The sequence below is a fragment of the Eschrichtius robustus genome, chromosome 9 (genome assembly GCF_028021215.1).
Source record: "Eschrichtius robustus isolate mEscRob2 chromosome 9, mEscRob2.pri, whole genome shotgun sequence".
Lineage (NCBI taxonomy): Eukaryota > Metazoa > Chordata > Mammalia > Artiodactyla > Eschrichtiidae > Eschrichtius > Eschrichtius robustus.
This window is the reverse complement of record NC_090832.1, coordinates 169,372-187,925: the sequence shown is the minus strand read 5'-3', so window position 1 is coordinate 187,925 and position 18,554 is coordinate 169,372. Positions and strand designations below refer to the sequence as shown.

Below are 18,554 nucleotides of genomic sequence, written 5' to 3'. Positions count from 1 at the left end.
ACTTTTCCTCCTTATAATGGGTCCACATATTTCTGCTTCTTCTGATGTCCAGTAATTTTTATTGTATTCTAGAAGATTTTGGATCTGTGAAGGGTCTCGATTTCTGTCCTGTCGGGCAGTTCATTTACCTAATCCTTTCAGGGCTTGCCTTATAGGGAATTTCAGGAGGTAGAGTGGCCCTGCTCCTGAGGCTGGGCCTTCCTGGGCTGTCGCCCTAGTGCCGGTGTTTGACAGCGTCTCTGCACACTGGCCTCGGGCGGCCCCGTGTCGCGGAGCCCTGTGCAGCTCGCGGGTCGGTCAGCAGGGCTCCCCATGGTTGTCTCGTCTGGCCTCACTGAGCTTTGCCCTGGACCCGCCAGGACCTCGAGCGTGCCCCTCTGCAGACTTCTGGAGCCCTCTCTGCACGGCACCGGCTCCTGGCTCTGCCTGCAGCCCCTGCTGTCACGGCAGCCTCGTCCTCTCAGAGTGGCTTGTTCTGCCGGGCTGTCCCGCCCTAGGCTGCTGTCTGCACGGTGCCTCGAGGTAAAAGGTGTCCACTCGAGAATGTGGTGGCTTCTAGAGTTGTTGGAGAGGGAAGAGTCTTCAGCACGACTGCCCTGTCTCAGCCAACCCCACCCTCCTCGAGTGTTCTGGGTGCTGACGGAGTTGAGTGCGAGTGTGGTTCTTGTTCCTTTTTTGTGACTGTTTTCCCCTTGGAGAGTTCTGTCCTGCATGTTTATACATTTTTCTCCCATCCATATGTCCGCTTTCCTTTATTGGAACTGCTAAGAGATGTTGCACTTTCTGGTCTGATGTTCTGTTTCTTCATCTTCTACTTCCTGGTTTGCTTTTCCTGCATTTGGGGAACACTTCACCACTTCATCCTCAGCTTTTTTGGAGAAGTGTCCCTCTCTCCTTCCTCTCTCCATCGGGGCCTTTCTCTTCTCCCTCCTGAAGCTCCTGGACCGTTGAATTCCTGCTGGAAGCCGCAGGTTGCTGGCCTGGCTCCTGTTCTCTGTGGCTCTGTTGGTGGGAGGCCATCAAAGCTGGGTTTGTCCCCTTTATCCACAGGTGATTTCATTCACTTGCATTGCTTTAAAAACCAAATTAAATCCATGTTGAAAAATACAAAATTTATTTTTCTGGCTCAGACCATCCTTTTTTTTTTTTTTTTTTTTTTTTTATTGGAGTGTAATTGCTTTACAATGTTGTGTTGGTTTCTGCTGTATAACGAAGTGAATCAGCTATATGTATACCTATGTCCCTTCCCTCTTGGACCTCCCTCCCACCCCACCCCCCATCCTACCCATCTAGGTCATCACAGAGCACCGAGCTGAGCTCCCTGTGCTATACAGCAGGTTCCCACTAGCTATCTCTTTTACACATGGTAGTGTATATATGTCAATCCTAATCTCCCAATTCGTCCCACCCTCCCCTTCCACCCCTGTGTCCACATGTCCATTCTCTACGTCTCCGTCTTTATTCCTGCCCTGGAAATAGGTTCATCTGTACCATTTTTCTAGATTCCACATATATGCGTTAATCTACGATATTTTTCTCTTTCTGACTTACCTCACTCTGTATGACAGACTCCAGGTCCCTCCACATGTTTACAAATGACCCATCCTTCTGATCAGTTCTCTTTATCCCTCATGCCCTTGAAAACTAACTCCCCCAGATTCCTCCCTTACGCCATCATCAAAATTGATTTCCTCTCTGAAGATGCTTTGTGCTTTTCATTCTTAAGCTTATTACAGTTTGTCCTTGCACCCTGTTTACATGGGTGTTGTCCAGTGGCCCTCGTCCCCACTAGGCTGAGAGAGCAGGGACTGTTCAGGGGGCATTTTGCCGCACTTGGCAGATTTCTCAGGTGAATTAGGTGACCGATATATGTGTGTTGAGTGTGTGTTTAAAATGTTACCTTTTCAGGAGTACTTGCATTTAGCAAGGCATTCCATAGAAAACGATTACCCTAATGGTTGAATTTCAGACACGGGAGGGGAGGGAGAGCGATGGTCTCACAAATCCCACTAGGTAAGCAGCTGTCTCTAAGCCCCGTCTGACTGGCAGGCAGGAGCCCACTCATTTGGAGTGAGGTTTAGAATCAAAGGTGCCTTTAACTCCACGGTCATCGACTGTCAGCACCAGGGCTCCTGCAGGTGTACAGCTGTGGACCCTGGAGGTCTGCACAGCACCGAATTGATGGCTTCATACTTCGGAGTTCCTAATTATGGGCAAGATTTGGATAATGGATCTGTTGGATACTCCAGTTCATCTGGAATGTGGGAGGGTGCCCCTTCAGGGAGTGGTTGGTTGCTGTCACTCCTACATGTATTTTATATGGTTGAATATATGGTATTTAGACAGCTCAATGGCATCATGGCCAAAAGTAGGGAGAAACCCTGAAATCAGCTCAGACCTTAGCCCATCCTTGGCTTCATACCCATTCTTACCACGGATTTTAACTCTGTCTCCGTTTTGTAGTCTCCCTAATGATAAAATTAGGTCAAATCACCGTAAAGCTTGATATATTTTAGGAAATAGAAGGAACTCAGAAAGATGCAAGAAGGCAGATTCTGTTCTGCTCTCCTCCTCTTGTCTCACTGGTTTGCAGCTCTGGAGAAGAGCCCACGCCTATGGCAGTCTTTAACAATTAAGGTTAACTGTCCTTTTTCCTTGTCATTCTCTCCTCGTTTTCACTTAGCAGACATTCTAGGAATCCATGGGAGTTGCAGGAGAATGATGGTCTTGTGATGGGCGGTTAGGGAGTCATGTCATCCGTGTGGCACCTTTACAAAGCGCCTATAGGCCATCAGCTCATCCAAGTCCTAGAGGTTGACCTAAAAGGTGACTTTTTTTTTCAAATGTATACAAAAAAGAATGGAGAGTTTTTCTATTTTTTTAAGGACTAAAGCCACACATAATTATAGATTAAACCAGCAATATAAAAAATATTACAGGATCCTAAGGACACATACATACTTTTTAAAGCCTGGAGGATTGTTATCAAACTTGAAAATCCCAGCATTTGAGCGGTTAGAGTTGACATTGCTTCCGCTCATTCTCTTTTCCCCTCCCAGTGCTCACAGACCCTCCAGGTTGTGTGAGAAGAGTGGGCACTGTTGAGAGTCTGTGTGTTGGCATAATCAAGAGTTTTTATGGGAGAGCGGTTGGACGTGTAGACAGTGCCACAGTTTTGCTCGCAGGGGAAAATGTCTTAGTTATACTAGAAACTTTTATAAAGCAGTATAATGTGTCTGTTCTTTGGGAATAGCAGAAGAACAAGTTTGATTATGCTGTTTTTCTGTTTTCCATATAAAATGTTATAGCGTGAATAGAGAGTAAAACTAGTAAAGAAATTTTACTTGAGTTTTTACTTTGCTCTTTTGAACTCAGAGCCTAGCAAATTGAAAGTTCAAGTGAGAAAATCAACCTTTTCTTTTAGGAATTACCAAACTCAATTTCCTCTTCTCTTTTTCTTGATGTGTAGGCATTTAAGAAGATTATTTTAATTCAGACAAACCAAATTATTGCAAACATTCCTGCTGTTGTTTCAAAGTGCATACCAGATTAAAACCTCTGAAATTATGTGGTACCCCAGAGAATGTGCTAAACTATAGGATTTTCAAGCAAAATGCATTTATTTTTATTTTAAGAAGATTTCAGGTAACACTTTGCATCCGGCTGTGGCTTTTAGAAGGAGTGGGCTGTAACTGTGTCTGTGGTAGGCATAGTCTGAACTAACAGTGAAAGTGCTTCCAAATGAATGTTTAGGTCTGGACAGAGACCTTATCCAGACTACAGACTTACTCTGCCATGTTGATAGCATTTTCTAGCTGCTCTGCACTGCCTTTTTACCCTCTTCTGGCAGAAGGAGGAAACGAAGGCGTATTGAGGGTCTCTGTCACCGGGCAGCTCACCAGGTGAGGGCAGGACGCAGAAGAACCTGCAGACACCTGCCCTCCATTCAGAGAAGATGCTTGTTTTTATCCCTCTTTTCCTGTATCCTTCCCCACAATTTATAAAATGTTTAGGGAATGAAAATTCAGATCAGCATTTCTGATTGAACTTCTATGCTCTGGCTAGTTAACTTTATTTGAAAATTAAGAGTTTCCTATTCAAGGCTCTGTAAGTAGATAGCTGTAAGCACTGCGTTTTAAGCAACATAGTTTGTTGTTCTGAGACCTAGTCAGTTAAACTCATCAGATGTCAGTTAATCATTTTCTTGTAAAAGCAAAAGCTTCCCTTCTTTTGTTAATTAAGAAATACTTTGTAAATATTCACTTAACCCTCAATGGTCTAAATTATGGAGAAAAGACGGAATTTGGTGTCAGTGCTGGTCAAAATAATGAGCAAAGAGGGGATTGGGCATCAGTGGTGTTCTAAATTTTGAGGGAAGAGAGATCTTGGTGTTGGTGCTGGCCTTGGGCCTGTTTTCTCTGCCGGGCCTGATGCAGAGGTGGGTTCACAGCTCCTATTGGACTCGTCTCGATGGGCAGCTGTTTGCTCCTGGATTGCAGCTGAACGACTGATACTGTGTGGCATTTCTCCTGGAATATTTGTCCAAAAGATGACTTCCCTGGGTCTTAACAAGAAAGGAAATAACAGAAGGTCTATCAGGTGTTTTTATTTTATTTTATTTCTTTAATTTTTATTCATTTATTTATTTATTGTTGGCTGCATTGGGTCTTTGTTGCTGCGCGTGGGCTTTCTCTAGTTGTGGCCAGCGGGGGGCTGCTCTTCATTATGGTGCGCGGGCTTCTCATTGTGGTGGCTTCTCTTGTTGCGGAGCACGGGCTCTAGGCGCGCGGGCTTCAGTAGTTGTGGCTCATGGGCTCTAGAGCGCAGGCTCAGTAGTTGTGGTGCACGGGCTTAGTTGCTCTGCCGCATGTGGGATCTTCCTGGGCCAGGGCTCGAACCCGTGTCCCCTAGCATTGGCAGGTGGATTCTTAACCACTGCGCCACCAGGGGAGCCCCTATCAGGTGTTTTTAAATAAAGGATACCAGTTCCCATCGTGAAACCTATCTTTACTTTCTTTGTGTGTTATTTAGAATTAAAACTTTGAGATGTCAACTCTGAACCTCTGTCCTGTGAACAGTTTTAGATGAAAGATGGTCACTTCCACGCGGTGTGAAGTGTGGCTTTGTGAATGTTTTAGTGATTCCCAAGGAGTCAGTTGGCAGGCTAGGTTCATTAATGGCAGCGGTTGAGTGTGAGTTACCAAACCTACTAAGGTTTGTCTCTTGGCATGAGTAGGACAGTATTCACTCAGTTGGCTATTTTTTAATGTAGTGAAAACCTAGGCCAAGAGGGTTATATAGAAAGTGGATTGTTTTGTTTTTAACAACATTAAGAATACTTCTCAAATTTTCTTTCTTTTTAAAAAATTTTTGGTATGTGTGAAATTTAGACTAAGATGAATTTGCTCATTAAACTTAACAGTTAATGAATATTTGCTCTGGGCCTTGTTTTATATGAAGAAGACACAGTTCTTGCTCTGGGGAGCTCACAGTTAGGGTGGGCAGCGCGGGAAATATGCAGGCATAATGCGGGACTCTGGCCAGAGAACTGAGGGAGGGAGGCATGGGGTGCTGGGGGGTGCAGGGGGCGGCGCCGGCCCGCAGTAGAGGGACTGACGCCTAAGCTGAGAGTGAGGGAAAGGGGGAGTTCACCACGTGCCCGTCAAGGGAAGTGGGCCTCTGGGGGGTGGGGGGCAGAGAAGAGAGTGCGGACCAAATGCAGAGGTAAGAAAAGACAAGGTGAGCGTGGGGACCTGGGGGGCTGCAGCTGAGTGGAGCACGGCACATGAGCCGGAGCCATGGTTCTCCGGGGTCCCCAGACCAGCAGCGTCAGCTGCCCGGGAACCGGTCACCAACCCCCGAGCAACTCAGAGGCCCTGGGCGATTGCTGGGCTCCGGGGTCCGCACTTTCTTCTGGTCCCTGGGCAGCTATTGGGGGATCTTAATTAGAAAGAGCGACCAACCTGGTCAGATTTTCATTTTTAAAAAAGCAAAACCCCCAAAGCCCCCATTGACATGGAGAATGGCTTGAAAGGGGGTGAGGCTGAAGAGGGGCCTGCTCTCACCGGGGCGGTGCTGGCGTCGGGGGGGGGGGGCCAGGAGTTCCCCTTGTGGCCCAGGCCAGGGCTGCTGTGGTGAGGGCCCTGGGGGCGGACAGGGTCTGGAGGCCGCAGGGGAGCCAGGCGCTGATGGCTTCGAGAGGCTGAGAGGGAACGCTGAGTAGGACAGGCTTCCGCCACCTCCGCTCTGCTGAGGACGGTAGAAGAATGGAAGCCAGCTGAACTTGTGTAGCAATTAATAATCCAGCAACAGACAGAAAGGCCTTTAATTCTAGATTATTTCTGTCAGCTTTCTGAATTGTCTGACATAACAATAGTCTTGATAGTTGCGTAAAGTAGTGAATTTAAGAACAGAAAGGACTGTCCTGTTCCTCCAGTTCTCTGTAAATGTTTTCTGGAATGGTGGGAGGGTGGGAAGGAAGGAAGGCAGAATGCTGCAGGAGTCATCTCCGTGGCTACCTCTTTGCCCCCAATAGTCACTTACCCAGGTGATCCTACCATCCCCCCTCCCAAGGTTGTCGTTCTTGTTGGAATGAACGGATGGCCGTCAGATCAGAGGGTAGGGGACCCACTGCTGGAAGCCCAAGGCCTCTCAGTGACCTTGGATGTGAGAACTCACTGTGCTCACCAGCGTGGAGTTGGTCCCGGCCGACGTGGGTCTGGTGCAGTGTTAGCCTGGTGATGAATTGGCACTCACGCATGTCCACTGATGCAGCTGTTTTTACTCAGGTGGTGCCAGCACCTGCCCCACTGTCAAGGAGTGGTTTGTGTACTCTGGGAACCCACTGAGGCAGCCGGACCTCGTCAGGCCTCTGCAGATGAACATTCCAGGTACAGACAGCCCTGATTGAAATAAATCACTGATTTGTTCACCATGTGATGCAAGTCCAATACTGATCTCTGTGGAAACATACTTTTCCAGAACTGTACACGTACTAATTTTCATTTCTACCATGGGTCCCAGAGCAGTGTATCTAATAAAGTTCTAAAACAACTGAGGAAAGGGCATTATACCGGTTTCCCCGGGGCCCGCCTGCCAAATCGTCCTGTCTCGCTCCCCTCCGCTGCTCAGGGTCCGTGCCAGGGGGAGAAAGAAAGGTCGTCGTGGGCCGGGCCCCAGTGCCTGATGCCTGGCTGCCACTCAGTGAAACCCACCCAACTAACAAGGCTGGGCTCTTGCTACTCTGCTTGAATCAGTTCTCGTCTTGTTCCCACCACTGGAGGTGGGCTTGAGGAACTGGGGAGGGGAGGCGAAGAAAAGCTATTTTAACTGGAAAAAAAGTTTTTTCAAGGGAGGTATCTTAAAACACGAAATGGGAGGGGAGGAAAAAACAAAGTTCTCCTAAAAATTAGTTGAAGTAAACCCTTCCTTCCTGTGAGTTCTTAGTATCTGAAAAAGGTGAAGCATGTTTGTAGGAGATAGTGTTTTACATACAGACAGCTGAAGAAGAGGGGGTTTAGGGTTTATTTTAGTGGCCCTCGTTACTGTTTCAGAGAACAAATACTTTTCTAAAACTTTTATATTCCGTTTTTGTATGTATTAAATTCTCTCAAGTCACTATTGTTTTCCATCACTCAAGCCTATAATTTACCAAATAAGGATTTGAGCACTGCAAAACATTTTTCTTATAGGTGGAATTGTGTAGGGAGAGAAGTTGAAGGAATATTTCCTTACTCTCTCAGTTGGTGAGTGATATACTCGAACCTAAAAAGGTGCTGATCACAAAAACAAATTAAGATGAATTGACATTTGGTTTTACAGCAAGAAGTATTTTGAAAGGAGAGCCAAAATCGTTTCCCAGAAGTGTTCTGTTATATGTGTAATTTTCATTTTATAGGATCTTTCCAAAAATAATGTGGAAGGTGATTACGATAGTTCTTTTCCTCATTTGAATTATGGAGAATATTTGGTTATTCATGATTATGAGTTAATTTTAGAGACCACTCCATATAAGGTGTTAATAAGCTCTAGAAGTCATTCATTTATCAGAGAGACTGCTTCTGGGTCTTGTGAACCACAGGTTTGTGCGTGTGGCACACCCAGACTGCAGTTGGGACTCTGCTTCCAGAAGGAACCCGGGACGGCACGTCTGCCATCACTAGGAAACTGGAAATGGGATCTTGAACTTTTGTTGCAGGTGGTTTAGATGAATGACTCTGTTCATGCTTATGTTAATAATGATACAAGATGACAAGATTTTTATATATAAATAACTTTCTATATCCATGAGGAAAAAATGGCAAGTGGTTTTAGACTAAATTGGAAAATGGACTATCCAATTCCTGTCTCAGGTATTTTCCACCACCCTGACAATGTGGGATTAAAAACAGTGGACTCCTGCTGCTTGAGCCTCACCTTGGCAGGCCCCTTGTGCACAGGTGCAAGGTGTCCTTGCTGCCTGATTAAAGCCGTCCTTTCCAGCAAGGCCAGCGGCACTGCTAGAGCTGTTGCTTTGGGAGACCATGTCTGATCCTTCTTGTTCTCCTGAGATGGTTCAGTTAGGCTGATATCATGAATGTTAACATTTTCAGTGAGTCTCCCAATGTAGTGGCCAATGTAGAAAAAAAGACTTTTTCCTCTAACAGCACACATGATTTAACACTTGCTTTCTTAAATGGTGGAAATAAAAAATAAATCAGATGTTTTTTAACAAAGTGGAAAGGAGACAGAAGGGGAGCAGAAAAATTATAAAGATTACCTAAAAATTAGGTAAGAATTAAAAAGGGAAAGAATTATAAATGACCAGCCAGGGAGCAGAAAAATAAATTTCATTACTGGTATATTTTATTCAGGGAGCTCATTTACATGCATATACTCCATCCGCATCCCCATCTTTATGTGTGTGTACATATACACACATCCGGATGTACTAGCTATATTATGTTTATAATTGTATAGATATTACATTCCACTTATCTTACAATATGTCATGAAAGATGATGTTCCTGGTAACACAAGAAGGGTGTACCTTGAAATTTAGCTTCCTTTCCCCAGACGACCCTTACAGGATCCTTGCGTCCATGTGTGTTTGTTCATTCTGAACACACCTCACTTACGAATGTTCTGCATTTTGTGGTGTGAGTCTTGGACCGCGTAACAGGCAAGCATTTGAAATAGCTTTCTATCTCTAGAACTGGAGATTCTTCTTTAGACAAAGTGTAGATGATTTTTTTTTCTTCACAGAGCCATTTTTTAGTCATAATAAGCATATCCTTATTTGACAAACCTAGGAAAGCTGATGGCATGTATCTAATTGGTAATTTGTCTGTCTGTTGGGGTGGCCAAAAGTTCGTTTTTTCCATAAGGTGGCTCTAGTAGCACTTAGTTGTCTTCAACTTCACTCAAAACAATTTTGTTAGATTGTATGTGACAGCTGTCATATCAATGCGCATTTAATAAAAGACTTAACCAAAATTGGTGAATTTTTGTGTAGCCATTTTAACATTGAAGATGGAAGAAAAAAAACAACATTTTTGGCATATTTTGCTTTATTATTTCAAGAAAGGTAAAAATGTAACCGAAATGCAAAAAAAGACTTGTGTAGTGTATGGAAAAGGTGCTGTGACTGATCGAATGTGTCAAAAGTGGTCTGCGAAGTTTCATGCTGGAGATTTCTCGCTGGCTGATGCTCCGCGCTCGCGTAGACCAGTTGAAGTTGATAGCGATCAAATCGAGACGTTAATTGAGAACAATCACCGTTACTCCATGCAGGAGATAGCCGACATACTCAAAATATCCAACTCAGGAGTTGAAAATCATTTGCACCAGCTTGGTTATGCGGATGTTTGGGTTCCACATAAGTTAAGCGAAAAAAACCTTCTTGACTGTATTTCCACATGTAATTCTCTACTGAAATGTAATGAAAACAAAAAACAAATTGTGACAGGTGATGAAAAGTAGTTACTGTACAATAATGTGGAACGGAAGAGATCGTGGGGCAAGGGAAATGAACCGCCACCAACCACACCAAAGGCCGGTCTTCATCCAAAGAAGGTGATGTTGTGTATATGGTGGGACTGGAAGGGAGTTCTCTATTATGAGCTTCTTCCGGAAGACCAAACGATTAATTCCAACAAGTGCTGCTCCCAATTAAACCAACTGAAAGCAGCACTCGATGAAAAGCATCCAGAATTAGTCAACAGAAAGTGCATAATCTTTCATCAGGATGATGCAAGACCACATGTTTCTTTGATGACCAGGCAAAAACTGTTACAGCTTGGCTGGGAAGTTCTGATTCATCCGCTGTATTCACCAGACATTGCACCTTTGGATTTCCATTTATTTTGGTCTTTACAAAATTCTGTTAATGGAAAAAATTTCCATTCCCTGGAAGACTGTAAAAGGCACCTGGAACAGTTCTTTGCTCAAAAAGATAAAAAGTTTTGGGAAGATGGAATTATGAAGTTACCTGAAAGATGGCAGAAGGTAGTGGAACAAAAGGGTGAATACATTGTTCAATAAAGTTCTTGGTGAAAACGAGCAATGTGTCTTTTATTTTTACTTAAAAACTGAGGGCACTTTTTGGCCAACCCAATAGAATGATTTTTTAAAGTGTTGTTCAAGAATCAGTGAGTAAACTTAGTATTTCTTGGCTATATAAAGATGTTTGACTCACTAGAATCTTGCAGATCATCTTAGAAGACTATTTTATAAAATGAAGTGAGGTGGAGTGGTATATTTTATGACAAGAAAGGGCTATATTTGACTCCTTCCATCATTTGCTGAACAACTGTAGTGAAGTTTTCTTGTTTCAGCTCCTCTTACATGTACTGTTGAAGGTTTCCATCTTGACACTTGTTAATACAGGTGAAAAAAGTGTTGTCAAATCTTGGCGGTTTCTGTGGGTGGTAACTGGGGGTCACCAACCTGCTCTGTGGGTGAGAGAATGTGCTCCTCGTGAGGAGATGCTGTCAGGGCCCCAGCCTCTGAAGCCACCTCCCTGATGTTGTGGATTAGAATAAATGGATTTAAAACCTCAGTCGTGTGTTTCTTCCATTTGTAAAGATAATTGTAAGCTTTGTCAACTAAATGTTACAAATACACGTATGAGTCACAAGCCAGTGGTTGAATTTTGCACTGACTGCTTTTTATACCTAATTCACTATATTTTGAATGTGTTAGGTAGAAGCAGTATATAACACTGTTATTTTGAAAACATGAAATTAGCTCATCCATGGAAGTTTAGAGTTTAATACATTGAGATGTCAACTCATTCTAGTCCATTTATATCTGAATGAATTTTTTTGCTTATTGTAAATAGGCTACTGAAGTTTATCCAACCAGAATAAAGATTCAGTTTGCATGTGAGTAGTCAGCGTTTTTTATTTTGTCTTTTTTTGGCCAGGGGTGCTCTTTCAAACAGAATGCTAAATAAATATTAATTTAAATCAGACTTATGAATTAAAACCTTCAGAAGTAAATTTGAGACACACAGTGTATGCAGGTTAATTTCTGAAAGTGTCACCTCTCTTGTTCTCAGAGTGCACACAAACCAGACAGTTTTATGGTTTCTTACCCTAGGAATATGCAAGGAAAATAATCGTAGGATAACTCTAAAACCCAACGATTATATTATTTCCATATAGAAAGCACACAGAAATGCCACGGCTTAGAGTGTAGGAGTGTATTCATTCACTCGTGCATTTAGTAAAAGCACACACGGGACTGTTGCTTTGTTACTAGTGAGGCATCCAGCAGCCTACCCCCTGGGGTGGGTCCTCCCAGGCATCTCAGACAGTCTTCCAAGTTGTCGTTCACAGAAATGACCACTTTCCTTGTCCCTCTGCGCGGCCCTTCAGGGCTCGGTTGCTCCGAAAAGCCTTGAGACTTTCTTGTCTGTCCGTGGATTCACGCAAAAACCTTTGCCAAGTGACATAATTTGGTTTTTGAAGCAGATGTGTTTCAGGGGCAGTGTATTGTAGTTGGTGACCTACAGACCAGATCACCTGCTTAGATCTCTGGATTGTTCTTTGGAACATCTCAGCTGCCCATGGAGCTCTGGGTAAAGTGTAAGGGCTACCCTTGATCTTTTCTGGCAGAGTTATACAATTTTCTCATATTGTGAAATATTTTTACTTTGCTATTTTCAGCTATTTAAAAATGTGAAAGTCACTAATAGTTTATGGGTTGTACAAAAACAGACAATGAGCTGGATTTTGCCCACAGGCTGCTACTTGCAGACCCCTGCAAGATGATTGTTTTCCAGAAAAGCGTGTTTCTAAGAAGTAATAGCTGACCCTGTGATTCTCTTGGAATAATATATCTTAAAAACGAGTGCTGTTGTTTTTTGTTTTTTTTTTTGCCAATTACCTTCATTTTCTTTCTTCCAAGGGAAAAGATGATTTAATAAATAATGAAAAAGTATTTCGGGGAGGAGGGAACACTTCAGCCATATCAGAAATGCAAGTGACTTTTGCTGGGCTGTTTCACTTCTGATGGTGGGAAATACACACCTGAGAATATTGAATGACATTGTGAGAAGCATAAACAGAAAAGGGGAAGAACTTCCTTTTTTGAGTCACTTAATTCTGATACCATTTGGTTAGTGAGTTTTGTTTTCTTAGTGAAGCTGTGGGATGGTTAGGTCCAGCCGTCCTTGCACTTGAGGATGCCTTACAGCCACGGGACCTACAGGAAGTCACAGCTGCTGCTCTTGGCAGGACCTGGCCCAGCCCAGGCCTGGCGCCTCTGGGCAGAAGGAGCAGGGCTGCCGTGTCTTCCTCCAGACTCGTGCTGCCATTGATGGTGACTTGGGTAGATGAGTGAGAAGTTTTTCTTTTCTTTGATTTTAATAATTTAAACATATATATGAAATGTAGGAATAAAACACAAATTTAGTAGAATATTAATATGTTAGGAATTTCTGTTTCGTAGTTCTAGGGATGGGCTTTCCAAAGCATGGGGCTCACAGATGCCCTGCTTATCCCAGTCTCTAGTTTGTTCAGTGCAGACTCCCAGGTACCTTACCTAGCAAAGCAGAATTTCTGCATACAGACCCCAGGAAATGTATTTTGTACAGTTTTGGCAGCTGGTTCTTTTGCACACTGAAGTTTGAAAACCACTAGTCTGGGGAAATAACAGCAAACTAACAGCAGATCGGTGGTGTTTCCGCCAAGCACCCCATCGCAGCTGTGCTGTGCCTCACGCCCTAAGACAGCACAGCGCGCAGCGCAGGTAGGAGAAAGCCCGCTTCCCCCACAACGTAGCCATTTGAAAAAAGAAGACTGGTTTCAGTGAAATACGTATATGCTGACCTCTTAGGGTTTCCGCTTGTTAAAACCAGGAAGTTCTGTTCACGTTTATTTCCAGTTGCTTTACACTTTAAAGCCCACGGATACTGGGAAGGGAAGAGGTTAGTGCCCTTTATTCCTTTATTGTATTTCTGCAGACGCGTGTTATAACCTGCTAGTGCAAAGAATCACGGTAAATGGACTTTCCTCTAACTAGGGGGAACGCCTAGTTTGAAGCTCCTGTGGCTGGGCCAAGAGGCAGGACTACAGGCCCAGCGCTTGGACACACTCCTGGCCTGTTTTGACCTTTCCTTCTCGCGAGAAGAGCTGCAGGTGGTCGAGAGCCCCTTTCAAGCGTTGTGCTGCCTCCTGATCTACCTCTTTGTGCAGGTAACCTCCTTTCCTGTCGAAGCCGCTGCTGTCACCCCTTGCCTTTCGTGGGGGGTGGTGCTCTGGGATGTAGCCGTGGGCTGGTCCCCTGCACCATCTCCGCCCAGTGTCTGTGCCATAAACTCCAGTCCTTCGAAATGCTCGGACTCCAGTGAGGGTTCTGTGCGGGCGTGCACTTGCGAAGCCCCGTCTGCTGCCAGACTTAGAGGTGGGCCCTGCACCTAAGTGTGATAGAGGATTGAGGCGTCTGACCCGTGCAGGAACCCTGTTGCACTTTGCTCACGCTTGCCGAGCTTTTTGGGCTCTGGACTGTTCCCGTGTCCCTACGTGGGTGGTGGTTCCTGTTGGTGGGGTTTCATGTAATGGTGAGAAGGTCCAGCGCTGCAGTCCGGCTGACCTGGCTAGAGTCACAGCTCTTCCTTGGTAGCTCTGTGCTTCTGGGGAGACTACTTCAACTTTCCTAAGTCATCTAACAAATGTTCGCTTTTCAACCTGCGAACGGGGTCACACCTTCTTCCTGAGGCTACTGGCCAGGCATGCTGTAGAAGGTGAGAAGTGTCCTGCACAGGTGCCCAGAGAAAAGCCCACCAGGGTGGTTGTCACTGTCAGCTACCCCCACCCGCGGAGCTGGGCCACGCGCGGGGTGGAGAAGGCCACAGCCACGCGCGGGGAGGCGCCGCCAGGTCCTCGTTCGTGCGGTTCGTTAGTTTATGCAGGGAGCTTACAAGGGCCACTGAAAACATTCGCCTTTTATTAGTTTCCATGTGCATGATAACGTTGGGACACCTCAACAAAAGAAGGGCTTAAGTACCTTCCATCTCCCCTTCCCTTCCCCAGCTGAACTGTTTGTAAAAGTCCTTTGCCATCAAGTGTCTGTTTCTTCAGCCATTTAGACCTTCTCACCAGCTTTCCTGATCCCCAGCAGCTGTCCCCTCCTCTGGTCTCCATAGGTGATAGGTCTGCGTCTGCTTTGCCATAACCATCAAGTTTTCATTTGTCTGGAATAGAAAATTATGTTTCTGTTTTTCAAACCTGAATGCACTTTAGGAATCATTGATTGTCTTTAAGAAACTTATGGTAGAATTACATTTCAGGGGAATCATATACTGATTTTTCCTTTCTAAAAGTCCTCTGCCATTTTATAGCTAGTCCTGTATTTTGCATTTTGTACAAACGTGGTATATATAGTTAAATCACCCTTAGAGATTTTATTGCTTCTTTATTGGTTTCACACGCACCAGTATCAACTTTAGTTTTGAGTAGAACTTTCCTTTATTTGCACCAGACTCAGCAAAGTGTAAATCAATAAATGATGGCAGGATTATTTAGTATTTAAATGTAAAAATATATTTCTTTTTATATTTTTACTAAATGTACATGCATGTATTATCAGTTAATATTTTCTGTCCATTGTTTATGAATCTACAGGTGGCTGAGGTGGACCCATAGAGGGAATTGGGAAGTGGTAGATGACCGATAGCTGAGTTTTCTCCTCCAGAAAGATCAGTGGTTTTCTTCTCAATACTCCATGTGAACATACGGATAGTGATGCCATGTGTTAGCACTCCTAGGACTATGTTTTGCATTATTTTTTCCAGCAGTAGAGATAGGTCCTTGAACCCATTCACAGTCACCCGACACAGCTCTGCTTTCTTGTCAGCTGTGCAAGTGATTGTTAGTTATGAAAATCCACTTGCAGCAGGAAAAAAATCCCAAATCACAGAACAGTCACTTTACATCTCACATATTTATATAAACCTGAAGCAAGACAAGCATCAGGAGGAAAACTTCTACTTTTACCTTCTTTCTACCAGTAACTACCTTTTCAGTGAAGATCTCTTTAGTGTAAGTCAGCATGAGATAGACTCAGTGTTGGTTTGACTTGCAAGGACACATTCAAATTGGAACTTTTTAAAACTAGAAAACAAATCGACGCATCAGCGTTGTCCCTCAGATCAAAAGGTACTGTACTGTGTTATTATTCACGGGGTTAACTGTTCTCTCAGGATTAATAAGACTAAAAAGGTAATTTTTAAAAAATACTGTACTTTTATATAGTTAAGCTTAAATTAGATGTTTTGATGTGCCATATGGGATAACTACATACTGTTCAGTGTACAGAACATGTAGAGAAACGAAACCCTCTCTTTTGTTCATTTGGAGTCATACCTCCAAGTGAGCAGCATTTTTTATCAGAGGCTTATCTGAGAAGCTTTTCTGGAAGTGTAAGTTTGCATCATAGAAAGTTTACATATTTTTTATAATCCATACTGGGGCAAATACTTTATAATAATAATATCCTTTATGCGAAATTCTAAAAAATTGGTATTACTAAGACTCTTGCCTCCTCTGATATGTTATAGATTTGTTAATTACAAAGGTGGTGGCAGAGTATGAAATAGGTTAACTGAAAAAAATATGACATGAAAGAGTTATTCCTTTCTCATAGGTTGTGTCTTTTAAAATCAGCCTTATGCAAAAGTTGCTAATGGCAAGAAGTAGAACTAACTGTATGCCAACAAACCTGTCTAAGCAGAGAGAGGTGAGGGTTTATGGGTTTAAAAAGAAATACTTTCTGCTTGGTCTTGCTTCTGTGGATTGGGATCTTTTTTCTTGGTCACGAGTGCTGCACATTTGTAGATTTCTTGGTTTTTCCCTGAAATAATTACAGCTGTCATTTATACAAAGGCAACAACTATTTTGGAGTAAACATGGAAATGGATAGTGACGGGACCAGTGTGGCATTTGGTGGCTGAGCCTCGTGACCCTGTGAGGAGGGTGCAGAGGTGTTGCCGATGGCCGGGCCTGGCGCCGTCTTTGAACTCCATCCCCTCCTCCTTTCCATGGTCCATCGCTTTCTCCATGTCTCTGTCTCTCCTTGCTTCTCACTCACACTTTGGTTAGACTCTTTGATTCCACAAAGGATGGGAGGGGACTCACATCTGGGGTACGCTGGTTTCCTTTAAACTGGGATCTGAGGGCACAGTTGACGTCTGGGGCTGGCAAGGGTGGGTGTTTATCCCAGCTCTGACCACTCTGGCTCAGGCCAGCTGTGGGTGCTCTCCGTCTGCAAACCCCTGAATTGTCAGTTCCGGAAATTTGTGTCAAAACTTGATGACCTGTGTTGCTCCAAAACTTAGACTTGGTCATAGCTCAGGCTTTCCCCAGGCGTTCTGGAGCGTTCTGCCTTGCTAGTGAGTAACAGGCTCCCCTGTCCAGCTTGGCCCTGGGTGTCGTGGAGATTTTCACACCAGGGACTGTGGGTGGTGGGAGAAAAGACCCTGCTCACCTCCACTGACGTCTCTTCTGCTGCCAGTGTGTGTGTGTGTGTACGTGTGTACGTGTGTATGTGCACATGCATGTGTCCCATGCCTGTATTTGGTCAGAGCTGGTTTTCCTGGGGCTGACGCTGGCACTCTCTCCCACGCAGGTGGACACCCTCTGTCTGGAGGATCTGCACGCCTTCATTGCGCAGGCCCTGTGCCTCGAAGGAAAGACCACCATGGAGCTTGCAGACTTGCAGGTACTGACTGTCACACCTCTGAGGATGGCCCAGCTGACCAAAGGGGTGGCACACTTGCCAGCCTTCTTTACATTTGGTTGGTGTTTTACAGGAACGTTCCCCATGACTTATGTATTTTGTAACTGGAAATTTTTACCTTCTGAACCCCTTGACCCATTTGGCCCACCTCCTACCCCACCTCTGGCAACCACCAATCTGTTCTCTATGTCTGTCAGTTTGTTTTTGTTTTGTTTTGTTTTAAGATTCCACATAGAAGTGAAATCATATGTCATTTGTCTTCCTCTGATTTATTTCACTTAGTGTCATGCCCTCAATCTACGTTGTCACAAATGACGAGATTTCATTCTTTTTTACGGCTGAATAATATTCCATTGTGTGTGTGTATGTATGTGTGTGTGTATAACAGTTTCTTCATCCATTGCACTCATCGGTGGACACTTACGTTGTTTGCTTGTCTTGGCTGTTGTAAATAGTGCTGTAGTGAACATAGGGGTGCAAATCTCCTCGAGATAGTATTTTTATTTTTTTCTGATAAATACCCAGAAGTGGAATTGCTGGATCATATAGTAGTTCTGTTTTTAATTTTTAAGAGCCTCCATGCTGTTTTTCAGAGTGGCTGCACCAGTTTACATTCCCGCCAACGGTGCATAAAGGTTCCCTTTTCTCCACACCCTCTCCAACATTTGTTATTTCTTGTCTTTTTGATGATGGCCATTCTAACAGTTATGAGGTGATACCTCATTGTGGTTTTGATTTGCATTTCCCTGATGATTAGTGATGTTGAGCACCTTTTCATATCCCTGTTGGCCATCTGTATGTGTTCTTTGGAAAAATGTCTATTCAGATCTTCTGCCCATTTTTTAATCAGATTGTTTTGTTTTTTTGCTGTTGAGTTGTATGAGTTATTTATATATTTTGAATATTAACCCCTTGTCAGATATATGAGTTGCAAATAATTTCTCCCATTCAGTAGGTTACCTTTTCATTTTGTTCATGGTTTCCTTTGCTGTGCAGAAGCTTTTTTTCCTTTTTTTTTTCCCTTCTTTTCTTTTCTTTTTTTTTTTTTTAATTGAGGTATAGTTGATGTACAATAGTATATGTTACAGGTATACAACACAATGATTCACAATTTTAAAGGTTATACTCCATTTATAGTTTTTATAGTTATTATAAAATATTGACTTTATTCCCTGTGTTGTACAATATATCTGTGTAGCTTATTTATTTTATACATAGTAGTTTATATCTTTTAATCTGCAGAAACATTTTAGTTTGCTGTATTCTCACTTGTTTATTTTTGGCTTTGCTGCCTGTGCTTTGGGTGTCAAATCCAAAAAAGTCATTGCCAAGAC

At 43.6% G+C, this 18,554-nt stretch overlaps 1 protein-coding gene across 1 annotated transcript in view; it reads left to right on the top strand.

Annotated features, from left to right (window-relative positions):
• FAM120B (family with sequence similarity 120 member B) overlaps positions 1-18,554 on the top strand; it is an 84,433-nt gene that overhangs the window by 22,219 nt on the left and 43,660 nt on the right. Inside the window, exons 4-6 of the mRNA XM_068551107.1 lie at positions 6,789-6,890; positions 13,507-13,679; positions 17,110-17,202. Of these exons, the coding sequence (XP_068407208.1) occupies positions 6,789-6,890; positions 13,507-13,679; positions 17,110-17,202 (368 nt within the window). The remainder of the gene's footprint in view (positions 1-6,788; positions 6,891-13,506; positions 13,680-17,109; positions 17,203-18,554) is intronic.